This window comes from Falco cherrug, chromosome 9 (genome assembly GCF_023634085.1).
Source record: "Falco cherrug isolate bFalChe1 chromosome 9, bFalChe1.pri, whole genome shotgun sequence".
Taxonomy (NCBI): domain Eukaryota; kingdom Metazoa; phylum Chordata; class Aves; order Falconiformes; family Falconidae; genus Falco; species Falco cherrug.
This window is the reverse complement of record NC_073705.1, coordinates 9,382,447-9,399,243: the sequence shown is the minus strand read 5'-3', so window position 1 is coordinate 9,399,243 and position 16,797 is coordinate 9,382,447. Positions and strand designations below refer to the sequence as shown.

Genomic DNA, 16,797 nt, shown 5'->3' with positions numbered 1-16,797 from the left:
GACTCCAATTTCGCAGATGGAGCCACAGAAATTGCTGAGGAGGTGCAGGGTGGGCACAGATCCCTCCATCCCACGTGGCTCCCTGCACAGCACACCGATGTCACTAGCTTCACTCGAGCAGACTGCATCTGTGCTATGCCCCAATATGCAAACCAGTAGAGCCAGGCTGAGTTCCTTCTTTCCTAAGGACCACAACCAGGGATAAAAAGCTTTGGTACAATCTCATGGTCTTCAAAATAGGAAGAAGGTTCCAGCTGTCCCTAACCCAGATTCTGCAGGTGTATCCCAACACAGCCCAAAATAAAGAGCCCTGCTGCTGATCTGGGCAGAACAGGAAAGCTTTAGCTGCTTAAATAGCAAAAAATCAGCAAAAACAATGAGCTGATCCAGTTCCTGACACAAACACAAAGTGGATCTGCTGTGCGAGATGGTATCATTTCCAGGGCCACTTTTCAAAGGAAACAGCTCTTCAACAGTGTCACCAACTTCTGGCCTTTTTCTTCATCTGAGAAGACTCTCAGTTTTGGATTGGCTTGTTTTCCTCAGAGATGACTGTTCAAGCTATAATAGAGATTTTTGAGCTCTTTTTAAACATGTGTATACATATATATATATGCAGACACCCACAAGCAGTGTGGAGAATACAGAGTTTGCTAGAAGAATGCAAATGACATTTTGCTGGCTGCCACTGAAAACTTTGCCTTTCTTGCCTCCGCTGGAAGAGCATGGTTTTTGCTGGGAAGCAGAACTTTAGGGAGCAAGGACAAAGAGCATCTCAGCAGATTTTCTCACTCTTGTGAGCTTGAAAAAACAGACAAGCTTTCTAAAATATATATATAGATATATCTTGCTTTGCTGGCTGTGGCTGTGGCAGCAGAATGCAAAGCCCATAAAATTACCATCTTAGAAAAGCACTGACTTCTAATTAGCACAAAATATTATGTGCAGTGTACATTTGCCTAGGGTGCTCTATAGCAGAGAGGGAAAGTTATGCTACAACCCACCCGCCTGTTAACACGAAATCACTAAAACCACATTTCCCCTGGTACATTGCACTGCAATTACTCTGTTATCTTTATCTCCTCTCTCATTCATTTGGTGGTGTGAGCTGAAGTCACATCTAGTTATGGAGATGTACTGAGAAAACATCTGTTGATCTGATGGAAAACACTGGGGGTTCTTCACTTCATTCTTGCCTTCCATCTCCTTAGCAAGCAGCAGAACAGACTCAATGACTTTGGAAGTCTCTGGAGACAGGGCTTCTTCAACCACCCTGTGGTTGTCCAGATGATGAAATGATTGAAAAGTTGCTTGATGACACCAGGGAAACACCATCCAGATCTTCTCACCCAAGGAAGACAGTAGATGCAAACTGAAAACTCGGTGAGGACATGCAAGTAGGAAGATGGGACAAACCCAAGAAAATCTACAATGCTGAGTCCTCCCCCGTGACCACGATTCAGTTCTTCACGCTGTTTTGTGTTAACCTTTGTCACAAGGGGTATCATCCAGTCTCTTTTTTATGACAATTAGCCAGAATACTCTATCCTTTTTTTTTTTATGTATCTTGAGGTCACCACTGTTAGCCGGTTTCCGTAACACAATTGGCTACAGCAATACTGGAAAGCTCTCGAATCCACTACAGCTGTATGTTCCCAGCTGGAACCATTTCTTCAAGTGCTTCTGAGCCTGAAGATACCAGCTGGGCTAACACTTGGAGTCATTTCAGACACACAGAAAGAGCACACAAAAGCTGTTCAACACATGCTGGGGAGGTTGGGCTGATCTTGCCTTGGGACAGAAGGATGGGCTCAGAGGCCACTGCAGGGCACTTGCAGCCTGTCCTTGGGACAAATATTCCCCATATCCACAGGGCACAGCCCTCTGGGATGTGAAGGTACAGCCTGGCAGAGGGGTGCAGCTGGACACTTGATGTATTATCTATGGTCAGAAAAGACTGTCCTGCCTTGGGCAGCAATAAAAACAAATACACTGTTCTGCACATGCTGAAACAGGGCTAAAAAAAAAAAAAAAAAAAAAAAAGCAAGCAGGTCCTTTGCTAAGGGTTGACCAGGCGACAAAGGGCTACCAGCCCACAGCTGATCTCATCTTCATGTCAGACTCTCAGTTTGTATGCAAGACACAGGGCATGCTCCTGCTCACCACGGAGTAAATATAATTCACCTGCTAATTGTCACAGCAGGGTAATAATGAAGTCTGAAAATAACCTCAGTAATAACACATGCAATGAAAGAAACAGAGGACTGGAAGATGCAAGCGCATCGGCAGTTCACCTCCGAGTCCTCATTTAGGCCATTGACAGCCTGGGTCTGATAGATACAGCAAGTTAATTAAAAAGAATTGGTAGTGGCATGCCACATTACCTCTGATTTAGCTAATGCATTTTATGTCATTAATTCTTTCACAAACACCAAAGGAGAATGCATGCACCTGCTTTGCTTAAGTTACTGCTTCACAGATGAGTTACATGCAGCATCTTTCTGCCTTGTTGCTAAACCTCTCTCAGCAAAGGCGCTTTTCTCACCAAACCCAGAAAATCCCACCATGCCTAGTCCCAGCACCCTTGCACCCTCCCCTGTAAATCAGGGATACAGCAGTGCTCCTGTATGGCTTTGGAAGGAAGAATTCTGATGTTGACTACATGTTCAAGACTGAAGCTCTCAGGCACTGAGAAGGTTTAGGTCCATAATTATGTCCAGCCTTTTTACGAGCACATTTTACTCCACAGTAGTGATTGTCTCTTGGCCTAAAAAATTAAGCTCCAGTGCATCCTCAGTGACAAATGAAATAGTAGCCCACAAGCTCTTCAAGGGCTTTATGAACTCCCACATCTTAGTGGCATTCTCTAATGAACCTCCGATTTCTTCAAACAACTGTTCTTGGGACATCTGTTCTTGTGGGGCAGTCTATTATTTTTATATGGTGATTATTTGTGTTATGAGAGACACCACAGCCACAGAATAAGACCCTACTGTGCTTGGCACTCCACAAACGCAGAACAAAACAGTCTGCGTTCTTTTGCATCTTCCAAGTCTCTCTCCCCAGCTGGATGTCACTGTGTGATAATGAGACAGTAGAAACTTTCTAATATAGGAGGGAACAGATGTAGGCACTGGCCGCATCTTCTGTGGTGAAACCCGCCACTATGTACAAATGCAGTAAGAAAAGAACCTACTGTAATGTTATTTGATTACTGAAAGTTTGCAGCCCCCTGAAACAGTAAAATCACTCCCTGCCAAGGGAGCATGCAAGCACACTTAAAAGATGAAGGAATTATGCAGTGCCCTATACATGCCTGTGGAATCTGAGAAAAAGGGTCAGATGGCTACATACGACAAAAAGCTGTGGACTCACCAGGATACAGCTGCTTTGTCGGTGCACTAAGCTGAGCATCTTTTGTTACTCTATAAGCAACATCTGCTTCTTTTGAAGATCTTCTGCTTGTGCAAAACCCTGTTGTTTTTGTTATACCATCAGGTAAATTATGAAAATCTAATACCTTCAAGAGGTCTGCAGGTTCAGCTGTGGAAAAAGAAAAGGAGACAAGAATTAGCAGGCAATAGGACTGGTACTCGCTTACTTGCTCAGATCCAGATCAGTATTAGCCTGCACCCCACAAATCAATCATCACAATTTTAAAAACATGAAATAAGTTTTCAATACGTCTACAAATACAACATTAATACCAGCTTCAAAGCTAGGATGTTGTACTGCTGGTCAAAGACACTAATTCAACGCAGAGACGAACAGTTGATCAGCTGTCTGCACCGGGGCAGCAGGGAGAATATACCATCTTATTAGCTACAGCAGTTATATTTTCTGGATGTCTTCACCCAATCTCCATCATTCAAGCACATGCTGAAGACTAAGCATTAGACAGGAAATTCATGATCTGAAAGAAAGCCTTTAAATCAAGAGCTTGCCAACATTTTCATTCTTTTTTTTCTTAAACTGGTTCATCCAAAAAGTTATTTGGAAGCAAATACCTGAGCAAGCTTCCCTGAAGGATTACACGCACCATGCAAAACAACTGCATGCGAAGTCACACTAGCTGGGATAACAGCTAAACCCACAAGACGCACCTCAGGGTACGAACAAGTTATGGCAGAGCAGCATCCCAGCACAGCGCTTTGGTGCTTGTGGGCTGGCCGTGCTGCCGGCAGGCTCACCCAGACCCTCGCAGGGTTTGTGCACAGTGTCTAACTCTGCCCAGGGTGCAGCAAGGCGACACAGGGCAGGGATGCAGCACAACTCCACTGCAGGCAGCCAAGTGTCCCCCTCTGTTAACTCAGCTCAAGCCCAGGCAAGTCCCGTTAAATAGTTCCCCCTCTCTGCCAGGTATTCCCCCCTGTGACACCAGAATTATACGCACAAGCACCAGTGTGTATAAGCAGACAGAAAGCCAGCAAAACACATATGCTGCACAGAAGAGGAAAAATCCGCGTGGACATTTCGACTGATGACATGAAGAAAAAGGCTCCTTCCCTCAACAGCCCTCCTTGACCACATCCCGTTAGGCTCATATCCTGGGGCTCCTGCTGCTGCAGACATTAAGCTAGTTAATGAAGGGAGTTTGTCTGACACCCAGTGCTCCCCACACCAAACTCAGGGCCAGTTCACCTTCAGATATTCAGGTCTCTAGAGCATCAATTAAGTAATGCAAGTGATACATCTCACTAACTTCACAATCTGGTCTTGCTCACATCAGGAGATATAGTGTCTCCAGAAGTGGAATATTCAGATCTGACTTAAAATGCTTAATTTGAATTTTGACTTGATATTTGGAGCAAAGTGCTGTCAGAAATATGAGCCACCCAACTCAACCCACCAGCAGTATTCAAAAGCAAATGTCTGCCTGACAGCTCCATTTAGCCTTGCCTGGGCGATATATCACAGCTGTATCCTTTTGCTACCTGATACATTATTTTTCCCAAAGAGTGATATTATTCGGATCCCTCAATGACAGCCACACATTACATAGTCTGATGTCTGCAATGATACCCAGGACTAACCCCCTGGTCTGGCTGCCCCAGCTTCCATCAGGATCTCAGGGCATCGTGCCATGCTGCATGGCCAAGGGTGCAAAGCTTGTTACCAGTTTGCAGAATGATCACAAATAACCCAGCTACATTCAGGAAGGTGCATGGCATTTCTGCTACTGCAAAAAAGGGGACAGCTCCGAAAAGGGCAGGAAAATACAGGACTTCTTGCAAAGGGAAAAAAAAAAAAATTGGCCTCACATTAGCATCAAGCCTATTACTAGAAAGACCAGAGAGGAAAGAGGGAAAGGATTTGCAAGGGATTCGCCATCCATGGGGAAGGGCTACAGCGTGGCCATCAGCACCGAATCCAAACACCTCAGCAATGGAAAGAAACAGCATGAACAAATCTTTTACAATATAAAAGGTTTTGGTTACCAAGATGATCGGCCTAATATTTGGATGGAAAATTCGTGTACGTTGTTCGGCAGTTTTTACAAGTTTCCACAACCCTGAGGATTTTGGCTCTCAATGAGAGATTACAAACATATGGCAAACCCAAGTCAACACTGCAGATAAACCAGCTGAGAGCTTGGCCTGAGCAGCGTACAGCTGTAACGTTTCCTCATCTCTCATTCTTGTTAGACAGTATGCGGATGACACACATTTGTCTAAGCTGTCCTTGCCGCCTGGATCTTCCTGCTGCCTTTCAACCATGTTTTACTTCACACAGAAATATCTGTATACATACAACCCAAGCTGCGTTTAAGCAACTAAAACTACAATAAAACACCAGTTCTGCTTCCAGTTACCTCCCTCTGCTCCAAGAGATTCAAATCAGCCAGCTCCTAAGCTGCCTCCAACATTTATTTAGGGAGGAGAAGGGAAAAAGGCAAATGCAAGGGGGAGGGGATGTGAATTCCAGACTCCTGACATCAGCCCGGTCCCCACGCAGGGGGATCTGAGCCTCGCTTGCAGTGCTGCACATCAGCCATCCTGCGGACAGTAGCCACGGTGGGGCTGAGGAATCTGCAGGACCAGAAACGCCTGCAGAAGAATCCATCATCCAAAAGCTCAGCTGCTGTTATGACAAAAACTGTGTGAACATCATCTCCTTTGGCAAGGGAGCCCCAGCTGACACCAGAGCCAGCCATGGTCACCTCTCACAGGAAACAAGTATACGGTGCTGGGCGAGTGAAACGCTGCTCATTATCACGATCTTATAGCTAAAATTGTGGAGTGTATTGACAGGAAGGAAGCACAACATGAAAACTGAAGGTTTCACCAGCTCTGTACCTCAACAGAATGACACTACTTGCAAGCCATATGGCAATTGCTGGCCAAAAGCTCCAGCAGCGGTTATAGCAAGGTGATGGGCGTCCAGGGGAGCTGGACCTCCTCCAGAAGCAACCAGCCACGAGCAGGTAGCAGGCTCCGTGCTCCAGCTCCTGCCCCGAGCCCTCTCATCTCCCATCCATCTCAGCTCCCACCCATCATCAGCGCCCTGGTACAGAACTTCTCATTTGTAAAAGATGATTCAAGCATCTGCCTGCCTCCCTCTGCTGCTGTGAGCCTCCAAACCTATCACGCAATTAATCTTCATTTTGAAGGAAGATCCTCTATACCTCCATAACTATGATGGATTAGGTCAAGGCGAGATACTAAAGTAGAACAACAGTCTGGGTATTGCACAAACAAACTGCAAAGCATGCAGGTAATCAGCAGGAGAGGAAATACCTTCTGTTCACAGATGTGAGCAAGTGTCCCACCTCTGCTTGCTCCTGGAGATCAAAGAGGAGGCAAGGAGCCAGCTGAAGCCCTATAGACCACTCAATGTTGCACTTCATCACTAAGAGCATCCGTTTGAGTAGGACTTAAGCAGCATAAAAGTATCCATCTCTTTCCAGAAAGATGGACTTCACACAGGAGCAGCTCTTATTCCTGTCCAGCTAATCAGTTTGTTTATTTCCCCTTGATTTTTCAGCCCGAACTAAATGTAATCTCCTGTTAGGAGCTCTGACAGCATCATGCCCAGGACAGAGACGGAACTGACCAAAATCAGGCTCTACAGGATATTTCTTACAAGCTTGCACTGGGCTTGGCCTTCATCCAAGAACTGAATTAGCTGTTGCTTTATGAAAGCTTTTTTTTTTTACTTGCTATTTTATGAATAACATTACTATGCAGCATTACACACAGGATCATTCTTTCACTCGATGCACAGGGCTCCCCTAAGAGACCAGCAGCTCAGTCCCTGCTGTGCTGGAGAAGGGTATACAAAAATATATAGCCAGTATACAAAGAGGCAAACCCCAAACATCCCAAATTAGACCAAAATCAGACCAAAGGCTTCCCCAAAAGCATGTACCTAGCAGCATGTACAGCCCTTGAAAAAGACCCAAAAGGAACATTACTTCTCATTTTAACAGTGGAGATGAGTGCCTCCCTGACAAACCAACAGTGGCAAAAGGAGGAATTAAATCCTTAATTCCTCCATGTCCAACCAAGGGTTTAACCACAAGACCAATCCTTCTGTGTTAATCTGATTTCTAATTATTTAATTACCTGTTAAAACCTGGAACAGAGGCAGCTGGTATTAAGTTTATAACTCTACCCCCACTTAGCAGTGGCCAAAAGCCACTTTTTTTTTTTTTCTTTTCTTTCTTACACTTCCATATTAAAGCAAATTCAGCAGCATCCATTGAAATAAACTCCCTGGCTTTGGGCTGGGCACAGGCTCCAGCCAAAACATGGTCAGTGTGGCCATGCCCTGCCACCCTCAACGACGGCCAAGCCACCTGCTCAGACTGAGCTGTGGGATGCAGGAGCAGAAATATCCCCAAGGAACTCCAGAGGAAACAAGACCATCATTAATCATCATTAACAGCCCCAGGCAAATATTAGACCTCACTGAATGCCCCTGCCTGTGGGCAAACCCCATTCCCAGCATGACTGGGTTGTCCATCCTCACCTTTCCTTTCCTTGACTGTTCTTTAAATCAAATTTTAAGAGGGAAAGAGGTCTTAAGCCCTGCTGATCCTTCAGGACATGTGCAATAATAAACAAAGATTTTTTTATTATTTTTTTTTAATGCTATTACACTTATAAGTCACAGAGCAGAAAAGGCGACAACCAACCCTTGTTTAGCAGCTGCAGTAAAGGTCAGTTGAAGTCTTTCTGCACACAACCACTACACTATGCAAAGGTTAAACAGTTTGGTTTCTCCACCAAGCTTGATATCAAGCCCAGACCCTTCTAATTTTGCCCCCCCCCCCCCCCCCCCGCCCAGGGCCAAGGCATTTGCTTTGCTTTCATCAGGGGAAGCCACACTGTCCTCACTTTGCTCCAGTGTGGGCTAACGGGTGTCAGCCCAGAGAAGGCACATGCCACCAGTTCCCTCTTTGTCTCATTTCATCACCCCCTTGTCAGCCTGATATTCTTAAAAGCAGGATGGATCAGCAGGAACCAAGACATTATTCCCACCTCTGGAAAAAAAACTAAGTCAAGACCCTAATGGAAATGGTGCTGTTGAAATTCAGTGCAAGATGGACCTGCAGCTTCTGTAGGCTACGCTGAAAATCCCAGCATATACAGCATTAGCCAGAAGTCATTAATCTAAGTCATATTTATGCCTGCAATAATAATTTTTTAACACCTGAAACAAAGCTCTCGCAGGGGCCCCAAAGCACTTTACCAAGCGTCAGGATACATAAGTCGCTTATACATTACTTGTGGGTATCACGTTTCCAGTGTCTGAAAAATTACCAAATTACAAATAACAAACCTCAAAACAATTCTCCCTCCCATCATTTTTCAAGATCTTTAATTAAATCCTTATCCCCAAGGAAATTCGCAATATTTAAACTTGCCACCGAGTTGAAGGCTGCAGCGCCTGTAGCCATGCGGTGCTGGCGCCGGACACTCTCTGTGGCCTCCTGCTTTACACCGCAGCATTCAGAGGGGGCTGCTCTCCCTGACACCCTGCACAGCCCACTGGGGTGAACTGGGCAGCACAACTGGTCAAAAGGCAAAGCCAGGCATGCCAAATGAGTACAATCTGGATTGCAGTAGATTACAGAGTTAAGTATGTTTATTTTCCCAACTATATACTGTCAGTTTTATAAATCTGTTGAAGTCAAATCATGCACAAAAAAAATTTATTAATCTCTTCTGAAAGCCGTCTCCCAGTTTTTCAGTGTAATCTTCAAGCTTTTTCAGCTGCCATTTGGGAAGATTTTTTTTTTTTTTTTTCAATGAAGCTATCACATGGCTCCAGGAGCAGAAATTTTCAGAAAAAGCAAGAAAACCCCACTAGGTATCACAAGACTTCTCAATACAAACCCCAGCAAGCTGGCAAAGTCACGACACTATATCGCAACAGCAAACATCCACTGTGCTAAGCCTGGACTGCTAACGAGGAGTCCAAACGATGCAGCCTCCAGGCGTCGGGTGCACAGCAAGGGGTGGAAGGAGCAGAAATGCTGTTTCTGTAGCACAGACAGCACATCTGGGAGACCCTCCCCAGTTCTCTGGGGCTCCGTTGCATTCGTTTGATTGCTGGGGAGAGGCTCTTGCCTTGACATTCCCAGAGATCAAAACCAACCCTCTGGAACACCCGCAGTAATGACAGCAGGTGAGTTCCCACACCGTGCCCAGCCTGTTCGTCCTTCGAGGGCCTGGGAAGACCACACATCCACCAGCCACTAAGAAAACCACTTTCCCAATCAGCCCAGCATCCTCATTGCTATGAGCGCCGCACCTACAGCGGTTTGCACACTCCAAATGAGTTAGCACCCAGACCTAGCCCTTCCTCTTTGACCTCTATGCATTTTCTAGTGGAGCTGCCGAGGATGCTATGTACTTGGTGTACTGCTGAGAACAGATCTGTTTTTCCAACTACCCTTTGCTCATCTCACCGAAAAGGTCAGGAAGCCCCCAAGATCTCAGTGGACCAGAAGCTGAAACGAGTTTTAGAGAACAGTTCAATCCACCAAAACTGCACACGCCCCACTAGCACCGCCCGGTGCAACGTGCCGTCCACCAGACAAGAACGCAGCTGCGCTGCCACACAGCAGCTGTATTACAGCTGTGTCCAAAATTGGGCTTAAGAGATCAAAGCCTTCCCCTTTCACTAACTACCGCTGCTGTCTTAAGGTACACCTTATTCAGTCTTACCTGGCAACATTGAGCCAGCCTTCAGTCTTCACTGAATGCATTCCTAGAACTTAAAGAGTTAAGAAAATCCCCTTTCTTCCACTTTTTGCCTTACAATACCCTTCAAAGTGGAAAAAATCCCTTATCAGCATCCTGAGACACACATTTATTGTGCACAGCTGACCCGTTGTATTAATGCAGCAACTGAGACATTTGGGTGTCTGAAGAAGGGGTCACCATCCCATAACAGCGGAGAACCATTCTTCTATATTCGGTTTCATAACAGCTAAAGGGCATCCAAAGACCTTCAGCACTTAATGACACAGCACTTAGTCATACTATAGTTTATGTGCAATTATTGCCAAAGATTTCAGGTCATAAGGTGAAGAATGAATAAGCATTTATGTTCCCAGCTCATTCCAGGTGCCCTCTGCAACTTTTCTCATCATTTAATACGTAACTCAGCAGTCCGGGTATTTGTATCCAAGTGTCTGATCATGAGTGAGGAACACTTACTGGGAAGCAAAGCCTGCCTAGACGAACAACCACTATAAAATAAACTTGTCATCTTATCCCACAGCAAGTAATAACAGTGAATAAGGATTGTTTCAAGAGTAGCATCTCCTTGAAAAGTGCCTCAAGTCACACAGAAAGGCAGAGTGAGTCATTTTCATAGGAAAAGCAAAGCTATGCACTGCAGTTAACCTGCCCACAATTAACCAGCTGGCTTAAATCGCCTTGTTTCTCTTGCACACAGATGTCTAAACGGCACCCAGGCTGGCTGGGGCGGCTCTGGCCTGCCCACACTGCTGTCCTGCCTCCTCAGCATCAGCAAAGTGAGCAGCTGGACCCAGTGGCCTGGCGCTCTGCTCCAGTCCCATGGCTGTGTGTGGAAGCACCATGCTTGGACATGTCCAGGAGCTTTCCGGGATCTCCCTCCCTGCCTCCTTAACCACTCATCTCACTTCAGACCTTCACCAGAAAGGTAGTTTCATATGCTTCAAAGCGAATGGGGATCATGCAAACTGATGCAAAACAACGAATAACGTGAATCCTATTCAACAGATGAAAAGCAGGGACTTTCTGATATAAAGGCAGTAGATTAAAGAAACGAGAAATTAAATAAAAAGAGTTGGATCCTGTGCTTGACTACAGCAAGGTAAATTCAGTGATCTGAGTAATAGCTGCCCCAGGTTTCCATCACCACCTCCGAGAGCAGAATACCCGGCCCCGAGCAGGGGCAGATCCAGCTCCTGCACCCAGCTGGGCTGCTGTCTCACCCGCACAGCCCTGAGCAAGCCAGCTAGTGCCAGGTAATCTAGTAGGTAAGGTGAATCTAAAAGTCCCAGCTTTAATGAAACAAGGTCCACTTCTGCCACCCGAGAACCTACTCCTTAACATCCCCATCTCTCTTGCTTGTCATCTTTAAGCCAGAAAATGTTGTGTTGTGGGGAGATTAGAAGAGGCAAAATTTTATTAGGCACTTTCAGGTACTCAGGTGACAAGTATGAAGTTATTACCATATTTTCCCCAATTAATATCAATGTATCCGGCACAAACAACATCAGGCAGAGCACCGCTCTCTCACTGCATTACCATCTCCAAGAGGAAAGGAGGATTCTGCAGGGCTGCCTGAATGCAGTGAAAACCCATTCCCAGGAAAAGAAGCCATTACATATTTTTAAAGGAAAAGGTGATTTCCAACAGAAGCCCAAAAAGCCCCCGAGCTGCAAGAGGTCAGACCTCTCGCATCCATCAGGGACAGGAGGGACCGGCTGTGACGCAGCGCCATGCTTTAATCCTGACCTAGGAAACCCAACCAAGGTCAGGATGCCCCCAGGAGGGTGCTGAGCCTCCACACTGACCAGGCTCCAGCAAGGGGAAACACTCCGCTCCAAACAGACCCCTTCCCTTCCATCTTTACCGCCTTCTGCTTCCCCAAATACTTTCTTAAGATAGTTTATTCTTAGCGCTAAATAAACACCCAATTATTTCCTGTAGGGGACCAAACTCGGACCTGCAGCGAGGCAGAGCAGAGCACGCGGAGGGCAGGATGCCCTTTCACCAGGCTTAGGGTTTCTCGCTCTCCAGGCTGCTGCCCAGAGGTTGACATGGACGTCTTGCCTTATACCAGAAATTAAACACCAAGGGGTAAATGCTCCAGTGCTCAGATCTGTAAGAGACAGCAACACAGGTGAGAACTGGAAGCTGCTTCACTTTGCACCATATTTTTATGGAGCCTGGAATCTCCAGGTAATGTCTATGGGATTTCAAGAATGTCTACTCCTTATTCAAATACTTTTCACCACTGTTGACCTCCTAGCTGCAACACATGGGTAACAGACTAAACCAAGATGGAACAGGTTAAAACAAAATATAGACAAAAAATAAGAATATAAAGCTTCAGTTGCCACTGCTCAAGCATCCTTTGGATGGACTTAATAGAGCCCCTTCAATTCTTCAGCATCCCAGCAGCCCAATCAAACAAAATGATATATTTGGACAAAGAGGAAAGTCACTTTGAGGAGGAGAACCAAGGAATTTGAACTGCAGGACTGAAGATAGGGAAGTTTGTTCCCTAGAAAGGGGCACAATGCAACAAAAAAAGGCCAGCTACGAAAAAGGGGTCAGATACTCATCTGGTGCACATCAGCTCCTTCCAATTGCTGCAACAGAGCTGTGTCAATTCCTATTGCTCTAGATAGCTGAATATTTCACCAATGACTCATGTCATCCCCTTATGGTGTTTTGTTTTTTTTTTTAAAGGCCCAAATAGTCCCAACTGTGAACAAAGGAAACCATTATGCAGAGTCAGATTCGAAAGATCGTATGCATAATCCCAGAAGGGAAAGAAAGAAACCCAGAACTGATACTGGAGCAGCTCTGCAAGACTACATTAAATTCAAAGAATCAAATAATCTTTGTTCCTTTGAGCGTAAATTTTTTTTTTAAAATAATCAATCATTTTGGTTTCTAACAAAGCAGTGGTGTTAGCAGCTAACAGCAAGCAAAGAGCAGGCCTTTCCCCCACAGAATATAATTAAACCACGCAAAAAAAATCTCTGCTGTGAATGCCATGCAAAACTTACAGACACAATGCACAGAAGAGAAGCAAACACTTAAGATTTTTGGGGAAATCCCAGCCCCTTCCAAGAGCTTCAAATATCCCATTCATTTTGGAGAACTGGGGATTTCAGATTCTCCCCTGCTAAGGGGAAGAAAAATCCAGCGGTACAGGGCTGGCTCTGTGAGCACAGGGATTGCTCAGCAGAGGAAAACAGGGTGCTAAGGGGGAAGGGAGGAGGACAACGGGCTTTCTTCTGAGATGGGAGAGGATCTGGCCAGGGTGACTCCTGCCCCATGCCAGCGTGGGAGCCAGGGCATGGCCAAGTGACGCATCTGTCATCGGGAAGCTGGGGACAGCCTGCTGCTGCCTGCCAAGAGCACGCAGAGGAGAGCGGCCACAGTGAGGGTTTCTCCTCCATTCAAGCAGCTGCTGACCCCCATTTCCAGAAATCCTGGGGGAAAGCGATGAACGAAACCTAGAGCACAGGGAAAAAGTGGCAGCGGGGTCCCCAGGAGGGCAGGTCCGAAGGGGCAAAGCCAACGCTCACCGATCCTTTCCCTGCTCATGGGCAGCCTCCCCTGGCCCCACAGGGACCAGGGGGATTTGCACCGGGCTTCACCAGTTGTCCCCAAGAAGGGGACAAACACAACTTCTTCCTTCCCCCTCGCTCCCCGCTGAAGCAAACCATCCCATCCAGCCAAGGGAAAAGCACGGAGCCTTTTCAGACAGAGCGCAAGCCGAGCCCCGCCAAACCCCCAGCCCACGTCAGCGCTCAGCACGACTGTTCAGTGTCTGAGGAGTTTTTACGGGCCAGTCCTGACAGCAGGGTCAGAAGAATTAGGTGAACCCTCAGCATTGCAGTGGCTGCCGTTGCCTCTGCTCGCAGAGCTGAGCTGCAGCGGAGATGCCTCGCATACCACCCTGCCCACGGCGCTGCTCCCATCCCCACCAGTCCCGCTCCCCGGGATCCACAGGGAGCTTTGCAATCCCCCACCAGTTGGATGAAGTATTTCTGGGTCGCCGTGACATTTCGGGAAGTTTTCCAGTAGAAGTTTGATTACTGGCAGGAGTCTTGCCCTTTACAAAACAACTGAGGGTGAAGGGAGTCTAAAACTTTTAGAGCTATTAAAACTAAAAACTCACACACTCAGCAGATCCACAAAAGGAAATGGTGACGGAGCGTGACTCCATCTTCTGAATGATTAACTGAGCGGTCTTAGAGAGCACTCAGCTTTAGAAGCAGCTTCTGAAAGCGAGCCATAAGGGGACGCAAGTTATGTTCAAACAAACAGGCACTCTCCCCTCCTTCCCTCCCACCCAAAGTCTCTGGTTCCTTTACTGAAAAAAGAAAAGAAAAAACAAAAAACAAAAAACAAAAACCCACTTTCAAATCCTTGTGAAGCCCCTGGATTGCCTCAGCCCTAAGGGAGCATTTAGAGATGTACCAGCAAAAGATGGAAATCACATCCAAGGAGTCTGTTACTCTTCCCGAGCAAAACCTTGGCACAGTCTTTTGGAAAAGAGCTCCACAGGTGCAGCCCTGGGGGTTACTGGGCTGAGGTGGGGCAAAAGCACCTCTGATGGGAGAACCATCCCCTCCCTGCCTATGGCACCTCACATCTTTCTGCAGGAGGTAACCAGGAACTGGTTAGTACCCCTGCAGACACCTGGCCACATGGCCCAGCTTGGTGACAGGGAGGTTCTGATGTCCACGGGCAACATCTCTTTCACGTTGAGCTGTGCCAGCACAAGGCAGAGCTCATAACTGGAGCCCAGCACCGTGTGTGCAAAGCTGAGCGCTGCAGGGACCGTGGGCACATCAGCATCACCTGGGGACCTGAGTCAGACCCCACCAACACTGCATATCACGCAGTCAAGGTCCCAGCCAAACTACAGGTTTCACTTCAGGGTAATGACTGCTTCAAGCAAAGCATTCTTCACTGCTTCTACAAGTGATGGGTATTTGCCTTGCCCAGTTGCGCTGTGCTGCCCGCGGGACTCGCGCCTCAGCCAGCTGCAGGCAACACCAGGGTTCCTGTAGCTCCCAAGCAGATGCATTTGAAGGTGGAAAAGGGCAGTTCAACCTTTTGTCTTTGCTCTAAGGAGCACCAAGTGTTTCCAGACTATCTGGCACTTGGACTTCATTTGCATTTTCAAAGTACTTTGTAATGATCAACCACTTAAAGCTCTGCAAGATTTAATTAGGGCCTGATCTTGCAGCAGCACATTAAACTCAACAGAAGTTTTGCAACCAGTTTTAATGGGGTGCAGAGCAGTTACTCCTCCAAGGAGGGAAGAAGCTGGCATACTCATCTCCCAGACAGAGGGGAAGCAACACATGAAGACCTGACATATCTTTGTCAAGCAAGTGTGAGCATCCTTCCTCAGCTGCTGCCAGCTGCAGTGCGCTGCCAGGGCCACCATCTGCTCCAGCCTGCTTCTCCAGCACATCAGAGGGCACCTTTCTTCCTCCTTTTCGTATCCAAAGCTATTTGGCATTGAATCAAGAACAAGAAGGGCATCACCCTTTGATGAAACCAGGGAGGCATGGATTAAGGTAGTAGCCTCCTCCACCTGACATTTAAAACATAAAAAAAAAAAAAAAAACAACAAAAAAACCCAAACCACAACAACAACAAAACAGCCTTCCAGAAAGAAAACCAAAGTTCAAACCGCTGAACTAAGATTTTCCTGCAAAAGCAATACTTTCCATCCAGTGGGGTCATTTTGCATGGGCAACCATCTCACTGCATCCCCAGGATGTCACAGAGCACTCACAGACACGGGATGGGAATTGCATCGGGCAGGCTGGAGCCATCACAGGCAGATGTACTGTCATGCCCTACATGTAGGAAGCCCCAGTTCATCTATACTGGATGCTTACAAGCACCCAGCAGCCTCCATACGTGTCAAGGCAGTTTAGGAATGAAAGAGCTGTGGTCAGGGCTTTTCCCCCTCCTCCTCCTCCCATGCTAGTGGCTGGAAGCACAGTGGAATGCACCAGGATGAACATAAGCAGCCTACAGCCATGTGAGCTGACCAATGCTTCATCTCTTCTTAACACTTCAGAGTTAGAAAAAAGGTCACGGGCCACTTCCAAACTGGAAGGCCGTGCCATGGGAAATGGGACCACCCTCACGAGTTCATTGCAAAGGATTATGTTCCCTCCCAGCATCTTCCAGCAGTACTTGGGGAAAACGAGAGATGCTGAAGAGTTACCACCAGGGCAGGCTGTCCAGCAAGCACAGCTGGAGCTGCTGTGGTGCAAGGAAAGATACAGGGACAAGAGCTACAGAGGGACAGGCCGCATCTTCTGTCAGCTAGACCAATACAGTCTGGAAAGAGCAGCCAAAATGGACAAGCTTTAAGGGAAACATTAACCATTCTGGAATAACACCCTCTCTGCAACCTTCCTATAGCCATGCCCAGCACTTTAATTTCTGTTGTGGTGCTGCAAGTGGATTGCCCAGCTATGAGCTTAATTAAACACATTAACACAAGCGCCTGCATAATTACAGTCATTTCCACCACGGTAAACATTGCCGCTACAGTCAGGCTGGCAATCAGCATCGCATG

The 16,797-nt window shown here is 46.7% G+C and overlaps 1 protein-coding gene across 3 annotated transcripts in view; it reads right to left on the bottom strand.

Annotated features, from left to right (window-relative positions):
* The window catches only part of COL5A1 (collagen type V alpha 1 chain), a 160,401-nt gene that overhangs the window by 118,689 nt on the left and 24,915 nt on the right, over positions 1-16,797 (bottom strand). For all 3 annotated transcript variants that reach the window (XM_055720341.1, XM_055720342.1, XM_055720343.1), the window contains exon 2: positions 3,376-3,543. In XM_055720341.1, the coding sequence (XP_055576316.1) occupies positions 3,376-3,543 (168 nt within the window). The remainder of the gene's footprint in view (positions 1-3,375; positions 3,544-16,797) is intronic.